Source organism: Pan paniscus, chromosome X, assembly GCF_029289425.2.
Source record: "Pan paniscus chromosome X, NHGRI_mPanPan1-v2.0_pri, whole genome shotgun sequence".
Classification (NCBI taxonomy): domain Eukaryota; kingdom Metazoa; phylum Chordata; class Mammalia; order Primates; family Hominidae; genus Pan; species Pan paniscus.
The window spans coordinates 100,419,293-100,443,560 of record NC_073272.2 but is presented as its reverse complement, the minus strand read 5'-3'; the positions used below and the strand labels follow the sequence as shown (position 1 = coordinate 100,443,560).

The 24,268-nt window shown below is 38.9% G+C and overlaps 2 protein-coding genes and 1 non-coding gene across 5 annotated transcripts in view; 2 read left to right on the top strand and 1 right to left on the bottom strand.

The window, feature by feature from the left end:
• Nucleotides 1–781, top strand: part of NOX1 (NADPH oxidase 1) — a 39,178-nt gene extending 38,397 nt beyond the window's left edge. The window contains exon 14 of the mRNA XM_003810393.7: nucleotides 31–781. Within this exon, the coding sequence (XP_003810441.2) occupies nucleotides 31–157 (127 nt within the window). The 3' untranslated portion in view covers nucleotides 158–781. The remainder of the gene's footprint in view (nucleotides 1–30) is intronic.
• On the bottom strand, nucleotides 575–24,268 carry CSTF2 (cleavage stimulation factor subunit 2). 3 transcript variants are annotated; one of them, XM_034949658.2, is made up of 16 exons: nucleotides 23,639–24,065; nucleotides 22,508–22,586; nucleotides 21,695–21,864; nucleotides 20,691–20,827; nucleotides 20,114–20,233; nucleotides 19,862–19,999; nucleotides 17,364–17,487; nucleotides 16,019–16,081; nucleotides 13,242–13,301; nucleotides 12,973–13,059; nucleotides 12,453–12,594; nucleotides 11,200–11,375; nucleotides 10,637–10,929; nucleotides 6,653–6,763; nucleotides 5,734–5,859; nucleotides 575–3,391 (listed from the first exon to the last, which is right to left on the bottom strand). In XM_034949658.2, the coding sequence occupies exons 1-15, from the start codon at nucleotides 23,694–23,696 to the stop codon at nucleotides 5,737–5,739; spliced, it is 1,881 nt and encodes a 626-aa protein (XP_034805549.1). In that variant the 5' UTR covers nucleotides 23,697–24,065; the 3' UTR covers nucleotides 575–3,391; nucleotides 5,734–5,736. The 3 variants fall into 3 exon arrangements, with proteins under 3 accessions (XP_034805549.1, XP_003810440.1, XP_003810439.1); XM_003810392.5 differs by lacking the exon at nucleotides 12,973–13,059 and having other exon boundaries at nucleotides 23,639–23,933; XM_003810391.4 differs by lacking the exons at nucleotides 12,973–13,059; nucleotides 13,242–13,301 and having other exon boundaries at nucleotides 23,639–24,268.
• LOC112438585 (small nucleolar RNA SNORA9) lies at nucleotides 21,363–21,495 on the top strand. Its single transcript, XR_003026991.1, has one exon. It is a non-coding gene; the product is annotated as a small nucleolar RNA SNORA9 (small nucleolar RNA).

The window sequence follows — 24,268 nt, the reverse complement described above, 5'->3', positions numbered from 1 at the left end:
CTAGCCCTTACTATTGTTCTGTTCCTACAGGTCTGTAGTGGGAGTTTTCTTATGTGGCCCTCGGACTTTGGCAAAGAGCCTGCGCAAATGCTGTCACCGATATTCCAGTCTGGATCCTAGAAAGGTTCAATTCTACTTCAACAAAGAAAATTTTTGAGTTATAGGAATAAGGACGGTAATCTGCATTTTGTCTCTTTGTATCTTCAGTAATTTACTTGGTCTCGTCAGGTTTGAGCAGTCACTTTAGGATAAGAATGTGCCTCTCAAGCCTTGACTCCCTGGTATTCTTTTTTTGATTGCATTCAACTTTGTTACTTGAGCTTCAGCAACTTAAGAACTTCTGAAGTTCTTAAAGTTCTGAAGTTCTTAAAGCCCATGGATCCTTTCTCAGAAAAATAACTGTAAATCTTTCTGGACAGCCATGACTGTAGCAAGGCTTGATAGCAGAGGTTTGGTGGTTCAGAGTTATACAACTAATCCCAGGTGATTTTATCAATTCCAGTGTTACCATCTCCTGAGTTTTGGTTTGTAATCTTTTGTCCCTCCCACCCCCACAGAAGATTTCTAAGTAGGGTGACTTTTTAAATAAATATTTATTGAATAATTAATGACAAAACATAATAATAAACATAAATAATAAAATTACCAAGAACCCCATCCCCATATAACACCAACAGTGTACATGTTTACTGTCACTTTTGATATGGTCTTATCCAGTGTGAACAGCAATTTATTCTTATTTTTGCTCATCAAAAAATAAAGGATTTTCTTCTTCACTTGATGAATGAGTCTTTTGTTACTTCTTTTTGGGCTCTCCATTTGGGAAAGAAAATCTAGAAAGTATGCTAATTGTAATTGAAATTGTATTATAATTGCAAGTCAGCTATACTGTCATCTTGTATTATTCTGTCAAAAGCGATTGTGAAAACTTGAACTCCATGTTAGGATGACTTATTTAGTCAAGAGGAGCTCTTTATCACTATTAAGGGAGTTTATTAATGTCTAGTTTAAAAAATAACAATTTATAATTTTCATAGATTTTTGTGGACTCCTACCTATATCGCTAAGGAATCATTCAGCTAATAACATAAGCAAAATGCCTTCATTCTCTATCAGAATGCTTTTTATTTCTGCCATCTACCCAACCTTGGCCTACAAGGACCACACTGGCTCTGGGATGTTAGTCGTCACAGTCAATCACTAGAAGGAGAGAAGCCCAGGGCTCTTAAGAGAGAAACCTCACACTTCATTGTGCCCAGACAATTCAACTCATTATAGATTAGAAGAATGGTTGTACTGAATTAGCATTATATTATCTATTTTTTCTACCATTAAGTGACCACGAATGAACAAATGGTTGTTTCTAATAGTTTAGGAACCTCTACGGCTTGAGGGATAAAACTGGTTTTGGTTTTTTTTTGTCACTAGTCTGAGCACAATAAAGGTAGGTCATGAACTCATGGTGGCTAATCATGTTTCATTTATTACAACAGTAAAACAATACTGATGGTTGTTTACATAGGGAGGGATACCACTGCTGTTGCCAATTTGTTCACCCGGATTTCAGCTAATTCAGGTTTAATAAGGCTTTGGGAAAATGCACAATGAAACCTTGAAGACATGATTCTTATTAGACAACTACTGACCAAATGACAACTTCATCTTCAATGACCTTGATTTGGAATCTTGAAACTTACAATGAGTTCCTAATGAGAAAGGCATCACTCTTGGTCTCCATGTCTAAATATATTGACACACTCACTTCAAGATATGATGGCTGCCAAAATCAATATCCCAAGGCTTGAATATTTATGGGAGTAGGCATAAATTCGTGATTATATTCATGGTAATGAATATAATAAATCCTATGCATAGCCAACATCCAAGTTGAACTGGGGATGAGCAGGATACACAGAAAGCTCCTCACCTGCTTTGAGCAAGTTTTTCTTGCAAAGTTGTAATATGAAATACCTTAATCAGCAAATTTCTTATAAATGTTTATATGAGTAGAAAATCCCTCAATTTCATTGTCACTCAAAAAGTTGATTATCTTTGCATTCTTTTGCTTGACATGTAAGCAATATGCTATTACATTCTCTAAGCCTATGCCAGGCTTTTAATTCACCTGACCATAATCCTAACCCAGGGGATAGAATTCCAAGAATATAAATTGGCTCAAAAGTAGTTCCAGTAGAACTTTACTGATTATTAAGGCAACTCTTAACCTCTTGAGGTTGGCCTGATAGAGAGAAACCATGTTCCTCCTTAATGCCACTACGAGAGAGATGGGGTTGGGGTGGGGGGAGAGGAGGAGGCGGCGGCGCGGCGAGAGAGAGAAATACTAGGCAATAAGACCCATAGATTAGAGCTAATGGCACTAATTATGTTCATACCTATCTGCAAGGAAGCAGACAGGAGCAGACCTAATGAGCAACCTGACTGTGCTCTACATTTGGTCCACTTAAAATGAGAAGAATGTACAAGTTTTAGGGTTTTCTGTGTTGTAAGTTCCCAGAATAAACGTAGTTACAGGGTAGGGCTGCAGGTTAGGGACTGCCTGGAAGATAGGATGAAATGTATTTTGTTCATTTGATTTCTGTTTTTATTTCATCTTGAGCATGTGAAAAATCAGTGGCTTTTTAAACTTTCAAAGTTGACTGCCTAGACTGATAAGTTTAAGAACACACAAGTAAATGTCAACAGTCTCTTGTGTTGCTGACACACTCAAACCAGTGCTAAAACAATTTTTGTCTTAACTCTGAATTATACATGTTCAGACCTGCTATTGAAACAAATGCATTTTGATATTTGGATTTTTCTAAACTAAACACACGGCTGTGCTAGGCTCTTTGCTCTGTTAGCCTTCTGACCATTTTATAGCTCTAAGCATGTGATATTTTCTCCCAGAAGACTCAGAAGTGCTAGAATATTTTCAGAGGGCAAAGCCTTATAATAATTCTTACTGGAAGCAAACTAAACAAAAACCAAGTTCCAGAAAACATTGCTTCTGAGAAATTCTCAAATATCATCAAGAAGAATAAATGGTTAACTTAAAAACAAAACTATGGCAATATGTTAAAGTACAATACTGCAGTAAGGGTAGAAAACACATCTAAGGTTTCACCCTTAGTGTTAAGCTTTTTAAAAGCAAAAAGGTCATGTGTATCAATTTGCAGTGTACTAAAATTGTGTTCAAAGTTTATTTCAAGTCACAGAAAATATACAAACTAAGACAATAAAATGAAGTGATTTTGTTCTGAGAGAAGGTGATGGGAGTCCTCCACCTGGCACTGATTTGAGTCATTCAAGGGTTAGGATGCAGGTCATCTTTTTTCAATATTTCAACAAAATTATAGAATTTCCAGATTTCTTGCCAGGTATTTTTGAAAACCTGTAAGAAGAAGTTAGGACAAAGCCATTAGAAGTGAAGACAAAGCTCTCTTCCGGAAAAACTTCAGGAAAAAAAATAAAAAGGCTAGGGGAGGGAGGACAGGCATACAATCAAATCACCAGGACAGATTTGCAAAGTATCTGTCTCCTGCCTCCTGACTCCTCAAAGCAATCAGCCCTTGCAGCAGGGTTTCTCAACCTCAGCACTACTGACGTTTTGGGCTGGAGTACTAGTTGCTGTTGGGAAGTGGGTGAGGGGGACCATCCTGTGCATTATGGGATGTTTAGCAGCATCTTTGGCCTCTACCCACTGAATGCCAGTAGCATGCCATACTCCCTAAAGTTGTGATGACCAAAAACGTCTCAAGACAATGTCACCTAGGGGGCAAAACTGCCCTTGTTTGAGAACCATTCATCTCTAATGACAACAGTATAGAAGCCTGTCCATGATGGCAGAGATGGATCACAACTAGCTAGGTATAGGATGGAGGAAAACCCAACACTTTAGCCATGGTATGCACAAACACCAGTAGACACACAATAAAATCTTGCCCACATAAAATTGCATAGAACCACACATACATATACACAAATCATGATAGTTTTTTTAAAATGGTGAAAACTGAGTTTGCAGTCAAGTTAACAGTAATGTGCCAATGTCAATTTCTTGGTTTTGCACTACACTGGGTGAAGGGTACATGAGACTCTTTGTACTATTTTTCCAACTTTCCTTGAGTCTATGATTATTTAAAAATAAAAGGTAAAAAAATAGACAAAAACTTTGCCTTGTGGTTAATATGCAAGGCCTTAAATTAAACATCCTATAAGCAAAACTATAATGAAAGAAATTTCAGAAACATTTCCACCTCCACTATCCAGAAACAGTAAGGAGTAATTTTCTCACATTGTAGGGAATGCCTTCTCTGGCTTAAGTAAATTAGTAAAAGAAATAATTTTTATTTATTCCTCTGAATGTAATAGGTAGTCTATACTTTTACTAAAAAAAAAGAGTATGTGGGGTTTGTGGAATAAAACGGTAAGGTACCAAAAGTCTACTGAGCCTTCTATCTATGATAGCTTCTCATTAATTCATTTAAGGTCTAAATACATATATGATGCATAGTCGCAGTTTAAATGTTTAAAGACATCACAAGTATGGATTAAAATGATATATTTTGTAAGAGTGGTAATTATTAATAGTTAAATGAGTTCACTATTATATAACATAAGAATAGGAATTATAATATGGATGGGGTAAAAAGTAGAAATTTAAATTGTGCTGTCCTACCTGATAGTGGGGCAACATGAATTTTAAACTGTTTTTAGAAAAAAGAACTGTTTATAAAATACAAAATGCTGGGGAAATTTTTTTAAAAAAAGAAACACTGATACATGTATGTGTAATCAAGTTGTCACATGATTATTTATGAAGCAGGTTACCTGGATTTTTTTTTTTTTTGACACAGGGTCTCACTCTGTGACCCAGGCTAGAGTGCAGTGGCATAATCATGGCTTACTGCAGCCCTGACCTCCTGGACTCAACCAGTCCTCCCACCTCGGCCTCACAAGTAGCTGGAACTATAGGCGCATCTCACCATGCCTAGCTAATTTTTTAAAAAATTTTTGTAAAGATGGGGTCTCACTATGTTGCTTAGGCTGGTCTTGAACTCCTGGTCTCAAGTAATCCTTCCACCTCAGCCTGCCAAAGCTGAGATTACAGGGCTAAGCCACTGTGCTTGGCCCCTGGATTCTTTCTGCCTAAATGATGAGCAAGAAAAATAAGGGTAGCGGGGTACAGCGATCTCCAAAATATATAGAAACTGATGGTGATGACGGACATTTACTACCTTAAATTATGTGCTACTATAGTTCAACATCAAAATATTCCCTATAAAATAAATACAAGAAACAAAATATTTACACATTTTATTGAAATGCTTTGTATTTTTCCATTTTGACAGGACAGTTTGGAATAAAATAATACAACTGATTGTAGAAGGATACACACCAAACTATATTTAGAGGTTTTGTCTGGGGAATGAGATTGAGGAAACAGGGCTTTTTACCTTTCACCTTCTACATTTCTGTATATGATTACTTTTGTTAAACTGATCATACATTACCTTTGTCATTAGGAAAGATTATAAGCAATTCAACAACTGAACAAACATTGTATAGCCTTACTCTATCCCTACAGGAGCTGACCTACTGAAGGGTAAAGAAGAGTCTAGCTGAGTGGATTGAGGGCCGCTGAGAGAACAATCTTGTTGGTTAAGGTTAAAAGTATATACCCAGAATAGACAAGGAGCTAGTCCTACTCAGATGGGGATTAAGTTTGCTCACCTATCAAGGTGCTCCAGTGGATTTCTGTATTTGTTCCTTTAAAATCAGGATACTCTGCCTTTGCTCAGGAGGCAACATGGCAATCTGGTCTGCAGTCAGTTGTAGAACCTGCATAATCAAAGCAGCCTGTGCAGAGGAAAAAAAAAGGTAGTGAGTTTTAATGATGGCAGCTAAAAAATACAAAACAAAACAAAACAAAAAACCCACCACCAGCTTCTGTCCAAAAAGCTACTGTAGTGGGATATGAAGCAAAATGGAAAAAGGAAGAACATTTCACACAGAAAAAAACCAACAGCCCCCCTCCAAAAAAAATAAAAAATAAAAAAAAACTGGTGAGAAAAGGTACAATGAAAAGAACAAGCATAAATTAAAATACCTAAGATTAGACGATTCAAAACAGACAACTTCATGAACTCAAAGTTCCTGGAGACTAAGATGGTATCTGTGAGCCCTGGAAATCCTTCAAGTTTTAATCCTGTTTTGAAAGTCTCTCTTTTTCACAAATTTTAGCCTTTCCATCAGACATAAGCTCCCCACAATGGTCAAATATAAAAACAGAAAGATATAATCATGGGGAATCTACTATTGTTTTTAGGGATAAAGTAGAAAGGGAAGGAAAAAGGGTGTGGATTTTCAGGTCAATCTGGCCTGAACAAGAAAAACCTGCTATTGGCAGATGAGTGTGAAATATAAAATAAGCTGCCATTTACATCCACTTAAGAACTTCACATCCATTAGGAACTTCAGGACCAGACTCACAAATTTTCAGGTAACAAGATCATAAAAGAGTTCTAAGTTAGAATAAACATCACCTCCAAAGGGACTTTGAAGACCCAGGATCATCACATGGTAACTGTGAAAAGAGGAATCAAAAAGGCTAGAATTGTGCATAAGGAGGCAGTCAGACAGTGTTGCTTACCTTCTCATGATCCTGTGGAGTGACTTGGTTCTGCCCGGGACTAAAGCCGCCAGGCTGGCTTCCACCCTGTATACTTGCTCCTTGCATTCCTGTTCCCTGCATGACTGGGACCTATATGTACAAAGAGAAAAGAGAGATTTTTGGCATTTTTAATGTATAGGTAACCTGAATTCAGTAATAATGTGACAAATTACGATCTCTATACAGATATGAGTAAAAACAGCAAATCAATGACTCTGAAGATCATTTTCTACTGTTAGCAATAGCAGAAGGCAGGGTTTAGCCAGAGATCAACTAGCAAGTTCGACATACTTGCTTACAACACCTCCAGCATCATCAACAAATATCACACAGCACAACTGGATACCACTGAATTAATCAAAATTCAGCCAAATAAGCACAGTGAAAACTGAGAACACCCTGGAAACTAGTGCTCACTGGAAATACAAATGAAAGCCAACAGAGTCTAGAGAAAATGTATGCTGGTCCACTGGGGAAGTTACATTCACAGGGCCACCCCCTACCCTAGTTCAATCAGATACAGGTAGTTTGTCCCAAAGGGCCCTATCCCACAAGTGAGGCAGAAATGTTCATAATGTCAGAGAGGCAGAAAGGCAATGGGAAGGCCTCCAGGAAAAAGACTGCTATTAGCCCAACATTTGCTGTTTATAGCTTTCCATAGAGAACATATGGCAGATGCTTTCTGCTAAATGTAGACCAAAAAATATGACTGACTGGAGTGAAAAAACCAAGTACAGTGATATCATACTTACTGGTATTTAAGATCTTCAATGAGTTCAACCCTTTGCAAGACTACCAGAACCCAAGGAAAAGACCTCTTGAGTACCAAATGTAACTGTTAGAATGTCCCTATACAAGCATTATGTTCACACTCAGGCATTCACCCAGGGCTTAGGTACTCTCTTAATAAACACATATTGTTAACAAACTTGTTACCTGCTTACCCAGCAGATTAGAAGCAGCAAAACATAAAAGAAATACGGATAAATAACTGTTAGGAGCAGATACCACTTCAGTAATATGAAGAGCCAGGTGACGGCCTGACAGTGAAGGAGACCGGAAACCAAACAGGAGATAACTATGTTTTATATTACGGTATAGACAATAATGAATCTATTCAATGATGACCTTGAGTAGTCAAAACTGATTAAACTGTTTTTTTGTATCCTGTTCAAGAAAGGAAATATCAAATACTTTTTATAATTTTTTATTAAAAAAGTTAAAAAACTTGGTAGAATAGTTCTATTATCTGGAACATTCACTTACATGCATTAACTCATTTCCCAAAGACAATGGATAGATGAAACATTAGTACAGATTTGTATAGACTGCTAGAATATTATCACTGTTCTGTTCATTATCAATACTGAAACCAGAGACAAGTTTCCAGAGACCAGTCTGAACATTAACGAGCTATTATGGGTCTGAAACACCTATGAGTATAATCTTTTTTTTTTTAATTTTTTATTTCCATAGGTTATTGGGGAACAGGTGGTGTTTGGTCACATGAGTTTATAGCAGCACAATTCGGAATTGAGTATAATCTTTTTGAAGCTTTAATCTGAGGTACTGTAATTGTGATCTAACCACTCAATAACGGCCATTTTAAGTTTCTAGGTGTGCTTGTTCTAGGCAGACAAGTACTAGCAAAAGTGACCATACATCTTGGTTTCCCTAAGATAGTCCCAGTTTATGTTTTTGCCTCCAAGTAAAGTAACAGCACTTTCTTTCATGTTCTCCTTTAGATGATAAATTATATAATCACCCTAGTAATAATAAGCCTTTTGCCCACAAGTTTCTAACTAAGTGGACTAGAGTTAATTTTAAAATCTAATTTAAAAGTATGAATTAAGGACATGTTGTTAAGTTAAAAAAAAAAAGGTACAGAACAGTGAAAGGGGAAAAATAATATATATTCATATTTTCCAGAAAGTAACATGAAAAATCTAATAAAAGTGATTATCTACAGGACCTAGAGGGCCACAGGGGAGACAAGCATAGGAGAGGAAGCAAGGTTCCTTTTAGTTTAAGATGTGGTCTCACTATCTTGTGTAGGCGGGCCTCCAACTCCTGGGCTCTACTGATCCTCCTGCCTTAGCCTCCAGAGTAGCTGGGACTACAGGATTCTACCCTGGCTTTTTTTTTTTTTTTTTTTAAAGATGGGAGTCTAATATGCTGCCCAGGCTGGAGTGCAGTGGCTAGTCACAGGTGCGATCAGAATGCACCACAGCCTCAAGCTCCTAGACTTAAATGGTCTTCCTGCCCCAGCCTCCAGAGTGCTGGCACTACAGGTGCATGTCACCATGCCTGGCTTGAAGTTCTTAATACATATATCTTTTATAGATGAATGAATATATATATTTATAAGTTAATATATTAATTTAAAATTTTTTTAAAGGTTTGAAGATAAAATTTGTATTTTCTCTTGCCTCAGATCTAATTGGCTTTATCGAATCTACTAATAAAAATGGTATAAACCTAGTATTAGGGTAATAAGTTCAAGTACCAGCAGAGAGAAAGGAGCAAAATATTATCCAGAAATGTTCTTCCAACCCTTACTTGCAATGTCTTGCATCATAGAACTACCAGTAAAATTACGTAAGCGCATTATGTAGTTATTTGTTTGTTATCTGTCTTCCCAACTAGAATGTAAGCCCATGGGGGAAGGGGCTTTGTTCTGTTCACACTGCAGTATCTCCCGTACCTAGATCTATGTTTGGTACATAGTAGGTGCTCAATAAATATTTGCTGAGTGACAGAATGAATGCATAAAAACCATTTCTGTTACTAGGCTACTGACCATAGAGAGTACAATAAAAATCAAGGCCCACAAACACTTCAAACACAATAGAGAACAGTTTTATTCTACACATAGCAAAAAAACCCTCTATTTGTATTTCATATTACAGAGGAGGGGGTAGACACATATCCACACATATACACACACACACAAATGTGCAGATAACAGGACAGAGTAGTAAAGTGGAAAAAGTAGTGGCTTCTGTTCCTTGCTCTGCCACTTTTTAGTCATGTGAATTTGGTCAAGTCACCTGAATTCTTGGGCCTTAATTTCCAAATCTATAAACTGAGGGAATTAGATGATTGATGTATTCCATTCCAGCTCTGCCATTATCTTTCTCTCTCTCATACACACAGACATGGGGAGGAAGACACATAAAAAAATAGAAGAGAGAAGTACACAGAGGAAGGGGGGGAAAGGAAGGTGGAGCAGTTAGAGGGAAATGAAGGTGCCAGCATATAAAAACTCACGGAAGAAACACACATACCACCTCTCCACAACCAAGTCGAGATGAAGAGGGAGCATGTACACACAGGCAGAGAGATCCAAATAAAAGAGAGGAGACAAGACTTCGGTTCCACACCTTTTAAGGTGATTATTAATAAACTGCCTTTCACATTCCACTGTTCACTTAGGCTATGTGATGACAATAAATTAACACAGGTCTCTCTAAACCTAAGATTATCTAAATGGCCACTAACAGCTCTTCATATACTCTAACCCAGTGGTTCCCAGTCAGGGTTCACATTAGAATCATTTGGGGGAAGTTTTTCAAACTATCCATGCTCAGATCCTACTGATAAGAGATTCTGAGTTATACCTCGGATGAGATCCGGGCAAGTATATTTTGGAAAAAACCGTGTACATGATGTTGGTTTGTACCCCAATGAAGACTACTTTCTAACCCCTAAATTTTCAGGGGCTCTGCTCCAAATGAATAGCTATTTATTGTGGGATAAGGTTGTTTTTTTTTGAACTACAATCCTGATAGCCAGAAAATCACCACCCTAAGGGATAGAGAAGCTACAGGGAGATCCGAGTCTTCCCTTTCTAACAAGCTAAGAAACAGCCCAAGTCAGAAGGCAGTAATAATTAGGCTCAATAATCAATTCCTGAATAGATCAAGATTTCACTTGGATGCCAGAAGTCAGTGTTACACATACCTGTCTGGATCCCTGGGGGACAACTGCCCCCATGTTAATTGGACTGGGACCCTGCATTCCACTAGGTATAGGTCCTCTGGGGCCAGGCACTGGGCCTCTGGTATCCATGCCTCTGGCCTCCATCCCTCGGACTTCCATTGCACGGGCCTCCATCGCTCGGGCCTCCATTGCACGAGCTTCCATCGCACGGGCCTCCATTGCACGGGCCTCTAATCCTCTGGCATCTAACCCTCTTGCCTCCATGGCTCGGGCCTCCATCCCTCGTGCATCTATTCCTCGGGGATCCCTTCCACCTATAAAGAAAAATGTAAGAAAACCATTATGTAGCTACTTGCATGTACTGCAAGAATGATGAACAATCCAAGAAAGATAGAAATCTCTTCTAGTCACATTTGTCCCCTCAGCTATTAACATATGAGACTACTGTCTCCTCCCCAGTTTCTCAGATTTGTGGATAAACCTTAAAGATGCTTGCAAACCTAATGTTCCAGCATTCTTTATCCCAGATTAGAGCCTAAGACAGTTGAGTTCATTATGGCATTTGCAATGTGATCTCCCCTTACCTCTGCCATCCAAGGGTGGACCCCTCTGATCTAGCATGGGTCCTCTTGGTTCTGCCATTAGAGGTCTGGGCTCGGGTAATGGCCCTCCCCTCAGTTCATGTGGGGGTGGTCCTCGGCTCTCATGGCCAGGGACATGGTGCATGGGTGGACCCTGATGAGGTGGTCCCAAGTAACCTCTGGAGATGGAGAAAAACGTTATATTTTAAAATAGAACAAAACAACAACAAAGTACCAACCAGATCAGTAAGTAAACATCCAACAAACAGCTGATGTAGTCTATGAATACTAACAAGAAAATAACACCAAATAGATGGAAGAAAAGCTACAGAGATATAAATCCACGTATTCTAGAATTTCGTTATTTGGTTCATAATTAGGGAGGAATCAACGAATATTCATTATATGTATGAGTTTGCAGAACAATGCATAAGAACATGAGCTCTGGATTCAGAATGTATGGGTTCAAATCTAGGCTCTATCACTTATTAGCTGTGTGATATTGGACACATTACTTAACTTTTCCACACATCAGTTTCACGTGTAAAATGGGACTAATAATGGTATCCATCTCACAGGATCTTGTGGATTTAATAAGATGATCTAAGTAAAGTACTCAGAGCAGAGTCAGAGGCATGATCCCCATTAATGTCAATTATTATTACTATCATTATTTTATTTATTTATTTACTTTTGAAATGGAGTTTCACTCTTGTTGCCCAGGCTGGAGTGCAGTGGCATGACCTCGGCTCACTGCAACCTCCACCTCCTGGGTTCAAGCGATTCTCCTGCCTCAGCCTCCCCAGTAGCTGTAATTATAGGCGCCCACCACCACGCCCGGCTAATTTTTCTATTTTTAGTAGAGATGGGATTTCACCATGTAGGCCAGGCAGGTCTCGAACTCCTGACCTCAAGTGATCCACCCACCTTGGCCTCCCAAAGTACTGGGATTATAGGCGTGAGCCACTGCACCCGGCCTATTATTGCTATTATTAATATTTCCACTACTATAAATTTCCCTGTTCAAGTATGTATACTAAAATTTCCAATTTCTAAAAATATAGTAGCTCAAAATGACATACTCAAGTACATAGTTCTGCCTTAGGAGAAGTGCTTATCCTTGGACAGTGGCCATGAATATTGATCTATCTTTTGAAGTAGGCAAACAGGTACAACTGGTACAGAAAGATTTTGTTCTCAGGGAAGAAGGGACAATTCTGATTTCTTCAACTGTTTCCTTCTATGTTAGTGCTTACCTAGGTTCTACCTCTCCAGTTACAGAAAGTAAAGTGCCTCCCCGTGGATCATTCGGAGCATCTCCTAACAAGCCTCGAGGGGTTGGGACATTCGCAGGCAAGGATCCCCGCTGCATAGCTGCTCTGGGGTCTTGCATCGGCACTGACAGGGAAACAAACGGGGAGTTACTGCTGTGAAAGACACATAAGCAAACAAGAAATGACTCTATATACCACTGACAACATAATTCAGACACCTTAGAGTGGGTGAAACCTCACCACAGCAGAATCCTCTTGCAGCTCAAGAACAGAAGCAGGGTGTAGGCAGAATCTGTGCCATGTCAGAGGTATGGATGGAATTATATAAAGAGCAAACTGGGGAGCAACCTGCCAAGGACTAGCACTGCAACCTGGAGAAACTTATGCTCCTGGTTTTCCTTCTAATCAATCTTAGTTCAAGGACCAGAGTCACAAAACAGAGGTAGAGTCTTGGCATATGTGAACACTGCCATGGCTCTGCAAGAACCCGCTGTCTCCTTACAGACTGCTATTCCATCCAAGCCTCCTGACACCAGTAGGGAGGGAGTACAGCCTCGGACAGATGCCCATATCATCCATGTTCTCTGCCCTGTGTGAAGAGGTCAATCTTAGGCTTGTGGCCTCAACAGGAAAAAATTAAAAAAACAAAAACCCAAAAACACTACCCTTTTGGGTTCTGAACGCGAGGACGACTGCCACGCAGCTCTTTTCCTCTCAACGTCCCACCCTGAACACCACAAGCAAAAGGAAACCCACAGATACAATGGGTACCTTGAACTCGCTCAATTGATGCAGGCCCGGCGGGTCCCACGGGCGAGTGCTGTAGGGTTCCTAGGTAAGCAGTAAGTTCAAAAGGAGAAAGAGCAGACACTTAAAATAGCTTGCATACACACGCAGAAACACACAAACATGGAGACTGAGATTTACATATATAAGTTAAAAAGCCAAGAGTTCATCGGCTTGCTCCAGGCTACAAAATCTCCCTAAACTACACTAGCTCCTTTGGGTCTCTGAAATAGTTCCATTTTGACCAGATAGCTTTTGAAAGGGAATCCCATGGGGGCACTGGTTTGATCTAGGTGGGAATAACCTGACATTTTCGATTTTCACCTCTGCTACTAGTTTTCCGTTAGGTCTCCTTATGAAATCATTAGGAAAAAAATATATAAAAAGGATAGTTTTGAATCTTCTAGTTATGCAAAGAACATAAATGTAGTTTCAGAAGCAAAACATAAAAGAAACTGCACTGAATCTGGAAGGCAAGATTCATTCTGAAACGGCCATAACTGAAGTACGGCAATTCTATTTTTGTCACATTTTAAAGCACAAAAATTTCTGCTGTCAAAAATGTATCAGATGGGGAAATGCAGTGAATGAACTTTACATGATGAAAGAGAATATCACTCCACAAGAAATACTCTGCCACAGCAAGTCTTTGATAATAAACATCATGACAACAGCAAACAAAGACTAATGAGATGACATGGGAACCGACACTAAACAAACATGGCAGGGAAGCAAGAAGTATCTTCTCAAACATCTCCATCTCCTTTCAGCATTACAAATGTACAAAAGCAGCATGGATTTCAGGAAAAGTAAGACAAACTAGGCACACACGAAAAGACTCTTGCTTCCTCTGCTGGGTACTGAAGGAAACTATAAAAGAAAGCTCATCTCACTTAGTCTCTGCATGAAGACATCCTGGAAATACCCTCAAAACATGAGTCACTTCCCTTTGTCAATTTCTGACAAAAAGGTGAAGATAACTATAATAGGAAGATGTCTTGTGCAAGTATGCGTTAAACAGCTAAAACCTGATGGATTGAGTGCTGGCCCCATGACAGGCAGAAGTATGACTGAAACCCTAATACCTTCTCATTACTGCAGAAATACTCTGGGGAACATATATGATCTATTGACAGTGGTGCGGTGGGGATAGAGGGACGTACAACAGCACAAAAGCATGGGATGCTTAGAGAAAATATGAGATATTTGGCCAGGGAGTTTGTCCTGCTGTCAGACTTCTAACAAGAAAAAGTTAATTCTGTCACTTCAGCAACCAACCCCAGTGTAAAAACCACAGGCTTGTATATTAATGTTTATGTATGTATGTGTGTATATATATGTGTGTGTGTGTGTGTATATATATATATTTTTTGAGACAGGGTCTTGCTCTGTTGCCCAGGCTGGAGTGCAGTGGTGCCCGATTATGGCTCACTGCAGCCTCAACCTGTTGGGCTCAAGTGATCCTTCCACTTCGGCCTCCCAAGTAGGTGGGACCACAAGTGCACACCACCATTGCCCAACTAGTTTTTGTATTTTTTATAGAGACGGGGTTTTGCCATGTTGTCTAGGCTAGTTTCAAACCTCTGAGCTCAAGCAATCCACCCACCTCAGCCTCCCAAAGTGCTGGGATTACAGGCATGAGCCACTGTGCCTGGCCAATATTTTGCTTTTTAAATGGGTTCCACTTATAAGCCATATGCTACAAAAGAAAAAACCTTAAGCTTCTCTATGCTTGTCCAAAGCAGTCTTTCCCATCATTTTATTCCCAAGGAATAAGAGTAGAAGACACTGAAGAATATGCTTGGAAGTTAACAGAGGCAGTGTGGAGTGACAGAAAGAGGACAGATTCTGGAGTCAAAGACTTCTGAATCTTAGCTCTGCCACTTACTAGTTGGAAGAGAAAATAAGAGCACCAAATCCAGTCCACATTACTCATACAGTAATATTTACTTACCTTGTCCCCTTGAGAAAGTAACTTATTCTGAGCTTCCAACTCTTTGCCTGTAAAACTGAGGTGCTGCCACCTAACTCACAAGATTATTTATGAAAATTAAAGTGCCTGGCATATAGTATGCACTCAGTTCCTTTTCTTTTCTTACGATCTCTCCTCCTAACATTGTTTCCAACTGAACCACTGCACTTTCTTGTCCTTCAAACTCCAGTAACATGAAGAAACAACATGGAGATTTTGGAGCAGCAGCTACTGTTGTATATAGCAGTACAGCCACGGTACAACATATGTTCATTAAGTAGGCTTTACAGACCTATGATTCCCTCCCAGTTTTCTCTGGGGTTTAAATCTAGTCTTCTACATACCCAGCCACATATTTACATGCTCATTATTAAAATTCCTTACTCAGTCAACAGATATCCATACAGGGAGAGAGAACATGTCAGTGGAATTATTAGACTAGGAATCAGGAAACAAACGATCCACTTGCTTCATTATCAATTCTTGTAGAGCTGGACTCTGAATCACCAGGTGGAAAGTCTAGACCAGCACTGTCCAATAGATCTTTTTACGATGATAGAAATGTTCTATATCTGTAATGTCCTGTATGGTATCCACTAGTCACCTGTGGCCACTGAGCACTTGGAATGTGGCTATTGTGACTGAGGAACTGAGTTTTAAATTTTACTTAATTTTAATTAACTTAATATTGAAATAGCCATGGGTGGTTAGTGGCTGCCATATTAGATACTGTGGATGTGGAACACTTCCATGACCAATTAACATTAGTCAGACATTAATATTTATTTACCTTGCCCCCGTTCCATGGACACTGGTCCACTTCCTGGCATTCCAACCTGAGCCTGCATTCCTCCTAGAAGATAAAGGGCAGATAAGAAAAAACACCAATTAGAACAGCTGAAAAGAAAAATTAGAACAGTGGCTGAGTTTACAAATTTCCTCATTCTGCTCCACAAGCAGAAACCTACAAAGGAAGATATTCAACAATGCAATGAGAGAGAAGATGGGGTTTGTTAGTATATTTACAATTTGTACTTTATGTTTCAGTGACAGAATAGAGAGTTCAATAAGAATAATTCATCTCATTGGTTACCAAACTCTTGGCAGGAAGCTCTTCTATAATACAGGAAAACAATGTCACTTACCCATGGACCTCCTATCATGAAAGATAATTTAAATACAAGTATAACTCTATTAGGATAAAGTAGATACATAACAATCCTAAAGTAGATACAAAAAATTCCTGAGTTTGCAGAAATTTCTTCAAAAAATCTCTTCTTCCATTCCTCATCAACTTAGCTCTGCAGACTGGATTCTCTACAGAACAGAACAATTTAGAATTAAATCATTCTCCATGAGTAGTGTTGTACTCAACCTACCCTAGATTAGATAAATTAACAAAAACCAAGTTTGTTACATAAAAAAACTTTAAATATTGGTAATACATCATGTGTTCATACAGATGTTTCATATGGGGAATCATTATTTCACTCAATCTTCTTAGTTACAATTGTTGAACAAGGAACAGTTACAAGTATATGAGCAATACTCTTATTAATTGCCGATCTATACATTTTCAATAAATGTATATAGCTTTTAAATTTCTCTTTTTCCCTTTTGTTGTTTGTTCTGATTATGTTTGTTAAAATACAATTTTATGTCAGTTTAATATGCTATAACAAATGTGACCTTGTATTTTTTGGTCTGTTTTCTTCATGAGCTTTTGAACCTAATCTAACAGTTCATTCATATTTAGCAGAGTAACAACTACATTAGTTTTTATTCCTTCCATCTTACTCTACATTTATTATTACTTATTTTACACTGTCTCTTCCTTTTTTCCTCTTCTCTATTTTTGCTGGCTTGATTTCGTTTCCACTCATTCCATTTTCCCCCTTGTTAACTTTGAAGTTTTACTATGCTCTTTCACTTTACTGTCCCTTTCCCTGTTCTTATAATTAGACATATAGGATTTAACGTAAGAAATCTACTATTTCCTCCACCTAAGATATATACTTTCTAGCTGTGTATTAATTTTACCTAAGGATCCCATTATCATATTTGGCTGCACTGCAACAGTGGCTATGACAAAACTTTAGCAAGTACTGAAATGGTGAAGACTAAATGAAACTTACCTCCAGGAGCTAAGGAACCAGGGCCAGGTCCTGTGACAGCAGCTGGCATTTGCCCTGGTGCTGGAACTCCACCCTGCATAGAAGCTTGCATCAGAGGAGGTGCGCCATTGACATGCATTCCACCCTGACCAAGCAAAAAAAACAGAGTATGTATATGCCTCTGTGGATACTCAATATACTAAGTCTGCGACCTTAAAAGTCCTCTTCAAATGAACAGCCCCAAATACACTACTAAACATCCTTTTTGTATGGCATGTCTTATGCAGCATTAGATTTGTCACACACTTTAAACTCCACAGAAGCAATACACGTCATGAGCCTGGTTATATGGAACACGGTTAAGATGGAACATATTCTCAATGTAGAGATTGACAAGTCTTATCTGTGTGGCAAGGCAGCACATAACACCTATTGTTAACTTCATGATTGGGGCTGCCAATAAGAGTAAAAAAAAAAAAAAAAAAAAAAGCCCTAAACCCAAGAAACATAAAAGGAGACTGGGACTCTTTTAAAAAAAACAACTGCTGGTAGTCCACATTTTTAAAATTAAATTTTTTTTTTAATTTAACCAATCTTTTCTCACTCCTGTCCTTAGATATAATTCTGGTTTCGGGGGAATGTGAAATATATTTCTTTTAATGCTAACATTAAAACTCGTTGAGAAAAAGAGAATGTCATCTTTTCATCTGTGCATTCCCCAAAAAACTGAGTAGTCCCTTGAATTAGAAACAGCTCAATAAATAAAGAATAAAAGCCAAGTTATATAAAAAAAATCACATATACGTTTAAGGAACACAAAACTCTACAAAAGAAAAGGAAGAGCTGTATAGGAAAGTAGTTAAGAGAAAACTGGCTGTGAGGTCAGATAAAACCAGGTTCAGAAATAGATCTGCCACTTATAATTGTGTCAATTTTTGGACCAGCTAACCTCTCTGGGCCTTAGCTTTTTTTTTCTCTCTCTGAAAATGTATTTATTTATTTAGAGCAGGGGTTGGCAAACTATGACCCATGGGCCAAATCGGGCTCACTGCCTGGTTTTATAAACAAACTTTTAACGGAACACAACCACACACACTTGTTCACTTATTGCCTATGGCTGATTTCATACTACCATGGCAGAGTAGCTGTGGCAGATCCTGTGACTTGCAAAGCCAAAAATATTTACTGTCTGATCATTTACAGAAAAATGTTTGCTGGTCCCTGCCCTGTACCTCTGCCAACCTGAGAGATGAAAAATGGTAGCTTATTGTAGTTTCTATTTACATTATAACATTACATATATAAATGATAATTTATTACATTATCTTATTTTGAAGTTGAATAAATTTTTATATATTTATATTTCTCCTTTTGTGAAATATTTATGTCTATTTCCCATTTTTCTACTGGGTTATTGGAAATTTTCTTACTAATTTATAGGAGGCCTTTTAAAATTTATTATGAAAAATTACAGATATACAAATCATATAGAAAATAAAATAGCCACCCAGCTTAGGAAATAAATAAGTAAATAAAATAAACCAATGGCCTGTACGGTCTTCCCCAATTGCATCCTGTGCTCTCTTCTCCTTAGACGACCACTAAGATGTCTTCTTAATGTTTCAAAATTTTATATGAATCATTACATACTTAATATATTATTTTGCAACTCACTCCACATATTTTGGGGATTTATGCAGAAACATATATCCTACATTTCGGGAATGCATCCATATTCACTTAGTTTCATGTCCGTATGTCACTGTTTTGGAGTTGTGTTGATATTATGTATCCTAGTTCATCTTAACTGCTGTATGGAATTATGTTTTTCAAAGTCATTCATGTTGATACGTGTAGTTTATTTAACTGTTGTACAGTATTTCACTGGATGAATGTACCACACATTTTCTCCATTCTTCCACTGATGTACATTTAGGACATTTCCAATTTTTCACTCTAAGGCAATAAACATTCTTGTGAATGACTATGGGCTCTTTATTAGTCTGTTTTCCATCACATGTGTGGTAAATACTTTTTCTCAATTTGTCATGTCTTTGATACTTATTTTTTTCTTTATATAGAAATTTTTTAGTTTTCAAATGTATCAATTTTTTATGGCTTTAAGGTTTTGTGTCATGCTTTGAAAGCAAGCTTTACTTTTTTCATCAGTAAGAATGGAGATAATAAGAGTGCCAACCTCATACAATTGCTTTGAGGATTAAATGAGATAATGCATATGGAATAACGAAGTGCCAACCACAGTGCCAGGCATGCACATACACACAAAGTTAGCTTATAAGAAAAGGGCATACGGGAAGGATCTCTTTGTTTTACAAACTTGGAATCGAATCTATATTCATTCAGATGTCATGTGCTCTGCAACCTGGAAATTGCTTTTATGCCTGGAAATTGAAATTATCATCTCTGGTTCCTGACCATTCTTCTTTCAATATATTCTCCTAAAAAGAAAATGACATTCTAAGACAGATACAAAAAAATGTTAAGGGATAAAGCCCTACCAAAGACTGGGCCTGAGGGGCCTGAGGATTCTGCTGGTTCATTGACACATTGGATCCTGAGCCAGGCCCAGCACCATGGACTGGCTGAGGGTTGCCTGCAATCAGCGTTGGGATATTTGTCTGGCGATGCAGAATTTTCTAAAAAGTGAAAAGACAAACCTATGAGCTGTCTGTTTAACAAAGCAATCAGGTAGTTCCTATCCCATTCAAGGTTTACCCTACCATTTCCATAAAAGAACCAGAAGCACTCACCAGGGCAATTTCCGGATCCACAATTCTCATCACTACCTGTGCTTGCAGCAAAGCATAAGCCAGTTGAGGGTTCTGAAGTAACATGTTCCGTGCCTCCTGGGGACTATTCTGGACACAGAGCTGAGAAGATAAGCAGATTCAGGTTTAATACTTATGACTTAGAAACTGATAGTGATTTAGAGCCATTCCCCTCTGAGAAATGTAATATTCAAGAGGCTCTTTATCATTAGTTTTTGCATGGCACAAAAAAACCTTGGTCATGGCAGGCAAGAGAAGAAAGAGGCATTTCAAATACTGTGATATTATCATTTAGGAAAAAAGCCAAATTTTAATATCTACATCTGACATCTATGGGCCACAAAACTCCAGCTGGATTGTTTGGATAGCTGTGTTTGTGTACAAAAATAGAAAGCTCTTTGTACAAAATGTAAAATATACTGTGTACATACAGAATATTGAAGGTGCAAGAAATGGTGGTCTACAGACAATTTCTATTTGAGCTCAGGGAACTAATTCAAGTAACTCCTTGAAAACCTGATGTGATTTGCTTTATTCATAACCTAATGCCTCCTCCCACCTTCATTTGTTTCATCAGCTCAAACATCTGCTCTGGTGGAAGGCTGGCAACTGCTTTGCTAATGGACTCAGGGGCATCCTCAGGACTGATGGTCTCTCCATAAGGTGACTCAATGACAGGGGCACCAGTGCCAAGGCCTAATCAAGAAGAAAGTACAAGAAAGTTAGGGAGGCAAAACAAAAAGCTAATCATTTCAAATATCTACTTTTCAGGGCTGCTGTAAGAACCAGCTGATAATTTTAGATTCTCCAGAGCTGAGAAATAAATGATGTGAAAGCCTCTTGTTTCTGTGGAGGAAAGTGAGAGTGTATTTTCTGTTCTCAGAGGAAAGCTGGGGATCATGATCACATGGAAGGACAATGTTAACCTAAGTTAGAGAACTAGACACATTGACTTCTTTTAACAAGTCATTTCAGAAACAAAAGGTTAAAAGAGAAAAATACGCTAACTTCAAAAATTCCTGAAAAGAGTGACAGGAATGACTAATGCCACAGTTAGTACTACTAATGGCTTGATGAATTTGAATTCATCTTTAACTGGAAATAACTCCTTAGCAATGGAAATTCTTTTTTTTTTTTTTTTTGAGACAGAGTCTCACTCTGTCGCCCAGGCTGGAGCAACTGAAGAATTTCTAATGTCAACTTTATCTGTTTCTTAAAGATATACACTTACTAGCAAGCCTCCAGCATGCTTAGGTCTGCAGTGACCCTATGCATCCCTACAGTGCTTGCCAGAACAGTTCTGAAACGGTTTGAGGCCTTGCCCTGCTCCATCCAGAGCAAGGGTATAGAAATTTCAGACAATTACTTGAAAAAAAATTTATAAAAAGTTTTTAAAAAGATATATATAATACTTGCCTAACTCAGGCACATCAGGTCAGTCAAGTAATAAACAAGCTGTGTGGCTAACCATTTCAGCATATTCTAAAACATATCAGAAATGGAAAATCTTCATTGTTACATCTTTACTAACTCATACTGCATCCAAGTTGGATTTGTACTCACTCTTCAGCTCTTCTTTGTTCTTTTCACTGGCAGCATTGTCCACTCGAAGTGCTCTCCCACTGAATTCGCGCCCATTCAGGTTCCGCATGGCACTAAGTGCTGTCTCTTGGTCTTGGTATTCACAGAAGCCATAACCCTTTGGCTTTCCTGTCTCTCTATCGTATACCAATCTGGAGAGCAGAACCAAGTGTCAGGAACAAATGTTACACACATACAGGGTTCCTGCTAACATTGCCATGCTTTAATTGGGCCCACTGTAACATAAATAACCTTATATCTCTGACAGCCTCACAGAAATATTTTTTAAAACTTTTTTTTTTTTTCCTGAGATGGAGTCTTGCTCTGTTGCCCAGGCTGGAGTGCAGTGGCATGATCTTGGCTCACTGCTATCTCTGCCTCCCGGGTTCAAGCAATTCTCCTGTCTCAGCCTCCCGAGTAGCTGGGACTACAGGCATGTGCCACCACGGCGGCTAATTTTTGTATTTTTAGTAGAGACAAGGTTTCACCACATTGGTCAGGCTGGTCTCGAACTCCTGACCCCAGGTGATCCGCCTGCCTCGGCCTCCCAAAGTGCTGGGATTACAGGCTTGAGTCACTATGCCCTGCCTAAAAAACATTTTTAATGAAAAAAACATATTTTAGGTAAGAATAAATGTCAATTGTATAGTATATCAATTATATCTCAATAAAGCTGTTACAAGAACAAAATGTATGTGAAAAGTCACCAGTAAAGAAAACCTGCCATTATTACTAAGAGCCAAATCTGTGGTGATTTTTAAGAAGCTCCCACCGTGAAGGAAAAGGGGATCTCACCTGAAACTAACAACAGGTCCAACCTCAGAAAAGATGTCCTTCAACTGCTCTTCAGTAGCTTCATAAGGAATGTTCCCCACTAAGGAAGAAAATAGGTAACATTAAAATTCTGAGTTTATAACATAGATCTTTAGTGAGAAAGTAAACTTATATCATCAAATATAAGACTCAAAATAGTGTTCTCCAATCCCAATTCCACTGTATTTCTTCAGACCTCTTAACAAAGGAAATATACCACTGAAACTAAATACAAAATGTGTAGGTACTCTCAAATGTTAGTTCTCAGACTGATCTGACACGTGTTAGATTTTCCTTAACTTTGGTGCAAATAAATACTTCGGCACTGGTATTTACCTAAAGATCTGCAAGTCTCATCAGTGACTACAAAAAATATCAATGTTATTTAATATAATTTTTAAAACAGGTTCCTATGTATTTCCACACATACAACATTTAAGGGAGAATGACGATGAATGTAGTGAAAGATGTTTACAAAGTATTCTGAACTACTTTGTCATGTCCCTTTCAAATGGTACTCTAAAATAATCACACGTATTTTTAAAAACAACTTATTTCAGCCAAAAAGATAATTCAGAATCGTTTCGATCCTTTTTAAAATTCCTCTGAGGAGATCTTAATAGTTCATTCATTCATTCACTTACAAGCCATCTCAGGACACCAGGTGGCCGCTACCACTATTGATGCACTAAAATGTTACAGATAAAAAGCAAAGGATGAAAGTCCTTAGGAGAGGACAGTAAGTGGACACTAGGATCTATACCCTCAGCATATAGTCTGTATTCTGGGGCAGAGGATGAGAAGTAGTACGGGACAGTGAGGAGCTGTTGCCGTGCGCCTTCTCCTCTAGAGAATAATTGAAGCTCATGAAAGGAGAAACGCACAGAAGCTGAACGCTAGTCTAACTTCCCCACTGATATTGCGGAAAGCCTACGAGACCTCGGCAGAATGGGAACATCTCTTTGCTCATGAGTCCACCAGGTTGGACGCCCTACAGGATAAGCAGGGAGAACTGCACGTCCGAACCGTCAGCGGCTCCGGTAGCGATTCATGAGATAGAAGGTGCAGAGGGGAGTCCCTCCCCGAAGCTTGACTACAACGAATTCCTCTCACCGAACACAGAACGTAGAGAACGATCCACCGCTGGGTCTCTCACAGTCAAACCCGCCATAGCTCTGTTGAGTCGGCTTCCGGTGCGCCAAAGCACACTTCCGTACGGAGCACAGGCCCAGCGCTGAGCACGCTTCCGTACGGCGCGTGAGCCGGAAGGGCCTGGGCGGAACGGACGCAGAGCCCCTCCCCTGGAGACATTCTGTTAGCCGCAGGCGCGAGTTGCGTCCACCGGAGGGCTATATTCTCACTCCTGAGATTAACTCTGTTCCGAGCCAGATGCAGGCGAGTCCAGGCTAATTTGAAGGGTTTCAGCCTGCAGACTTCCTTCTTATTAATTTTCTCTTAGGTTGATGCAAGTACTCCTCAACCACAATAAAGGCGCAGCGGCTTTACCATGGTAACAGGGAAGTCCTTTGCTGACAACTGTGGGGCTTGCATTTTAGTTCCGCCCTATCAAGGGAGGGAAATGCTTGGGCCCGTCCCAGCAGCGTGCATATTATTTGCTAAACCTGTTCGTGTGTGGAGTGAGATGAGGAAAGGGCATGCCAGCCGAGAGAAGCATAGTTGAAGAAATGGGAGAGATAAAGGGAGAACAGACCTCTGTCCTCGTGTAGTCCGTGGGTTCCATGT

Coding starts and splice junctions, on each gene's coding strand:
- CSTF2 (XM_034949658.2), bottom strand. CDS start 23,696: ATGGCGGGTTTGACTGTGAGAGACCCAGCGGTGGATCGTTCTCTACGT. Junction 13,302..16,018: donor GTCCATGGAACGGGGGCAAG/GTAAATAAATAT, acceptor CTGCTTACCTAG/GAACCCTACAGCACTCGCCC. Junction 12,595..12,972: donor CTTGGATGGAATAGCAGTCT/GTAAGGAGACAG, acceptor TTTCCCTGTCAG/TGCCGATGCAAGACCCCAGA.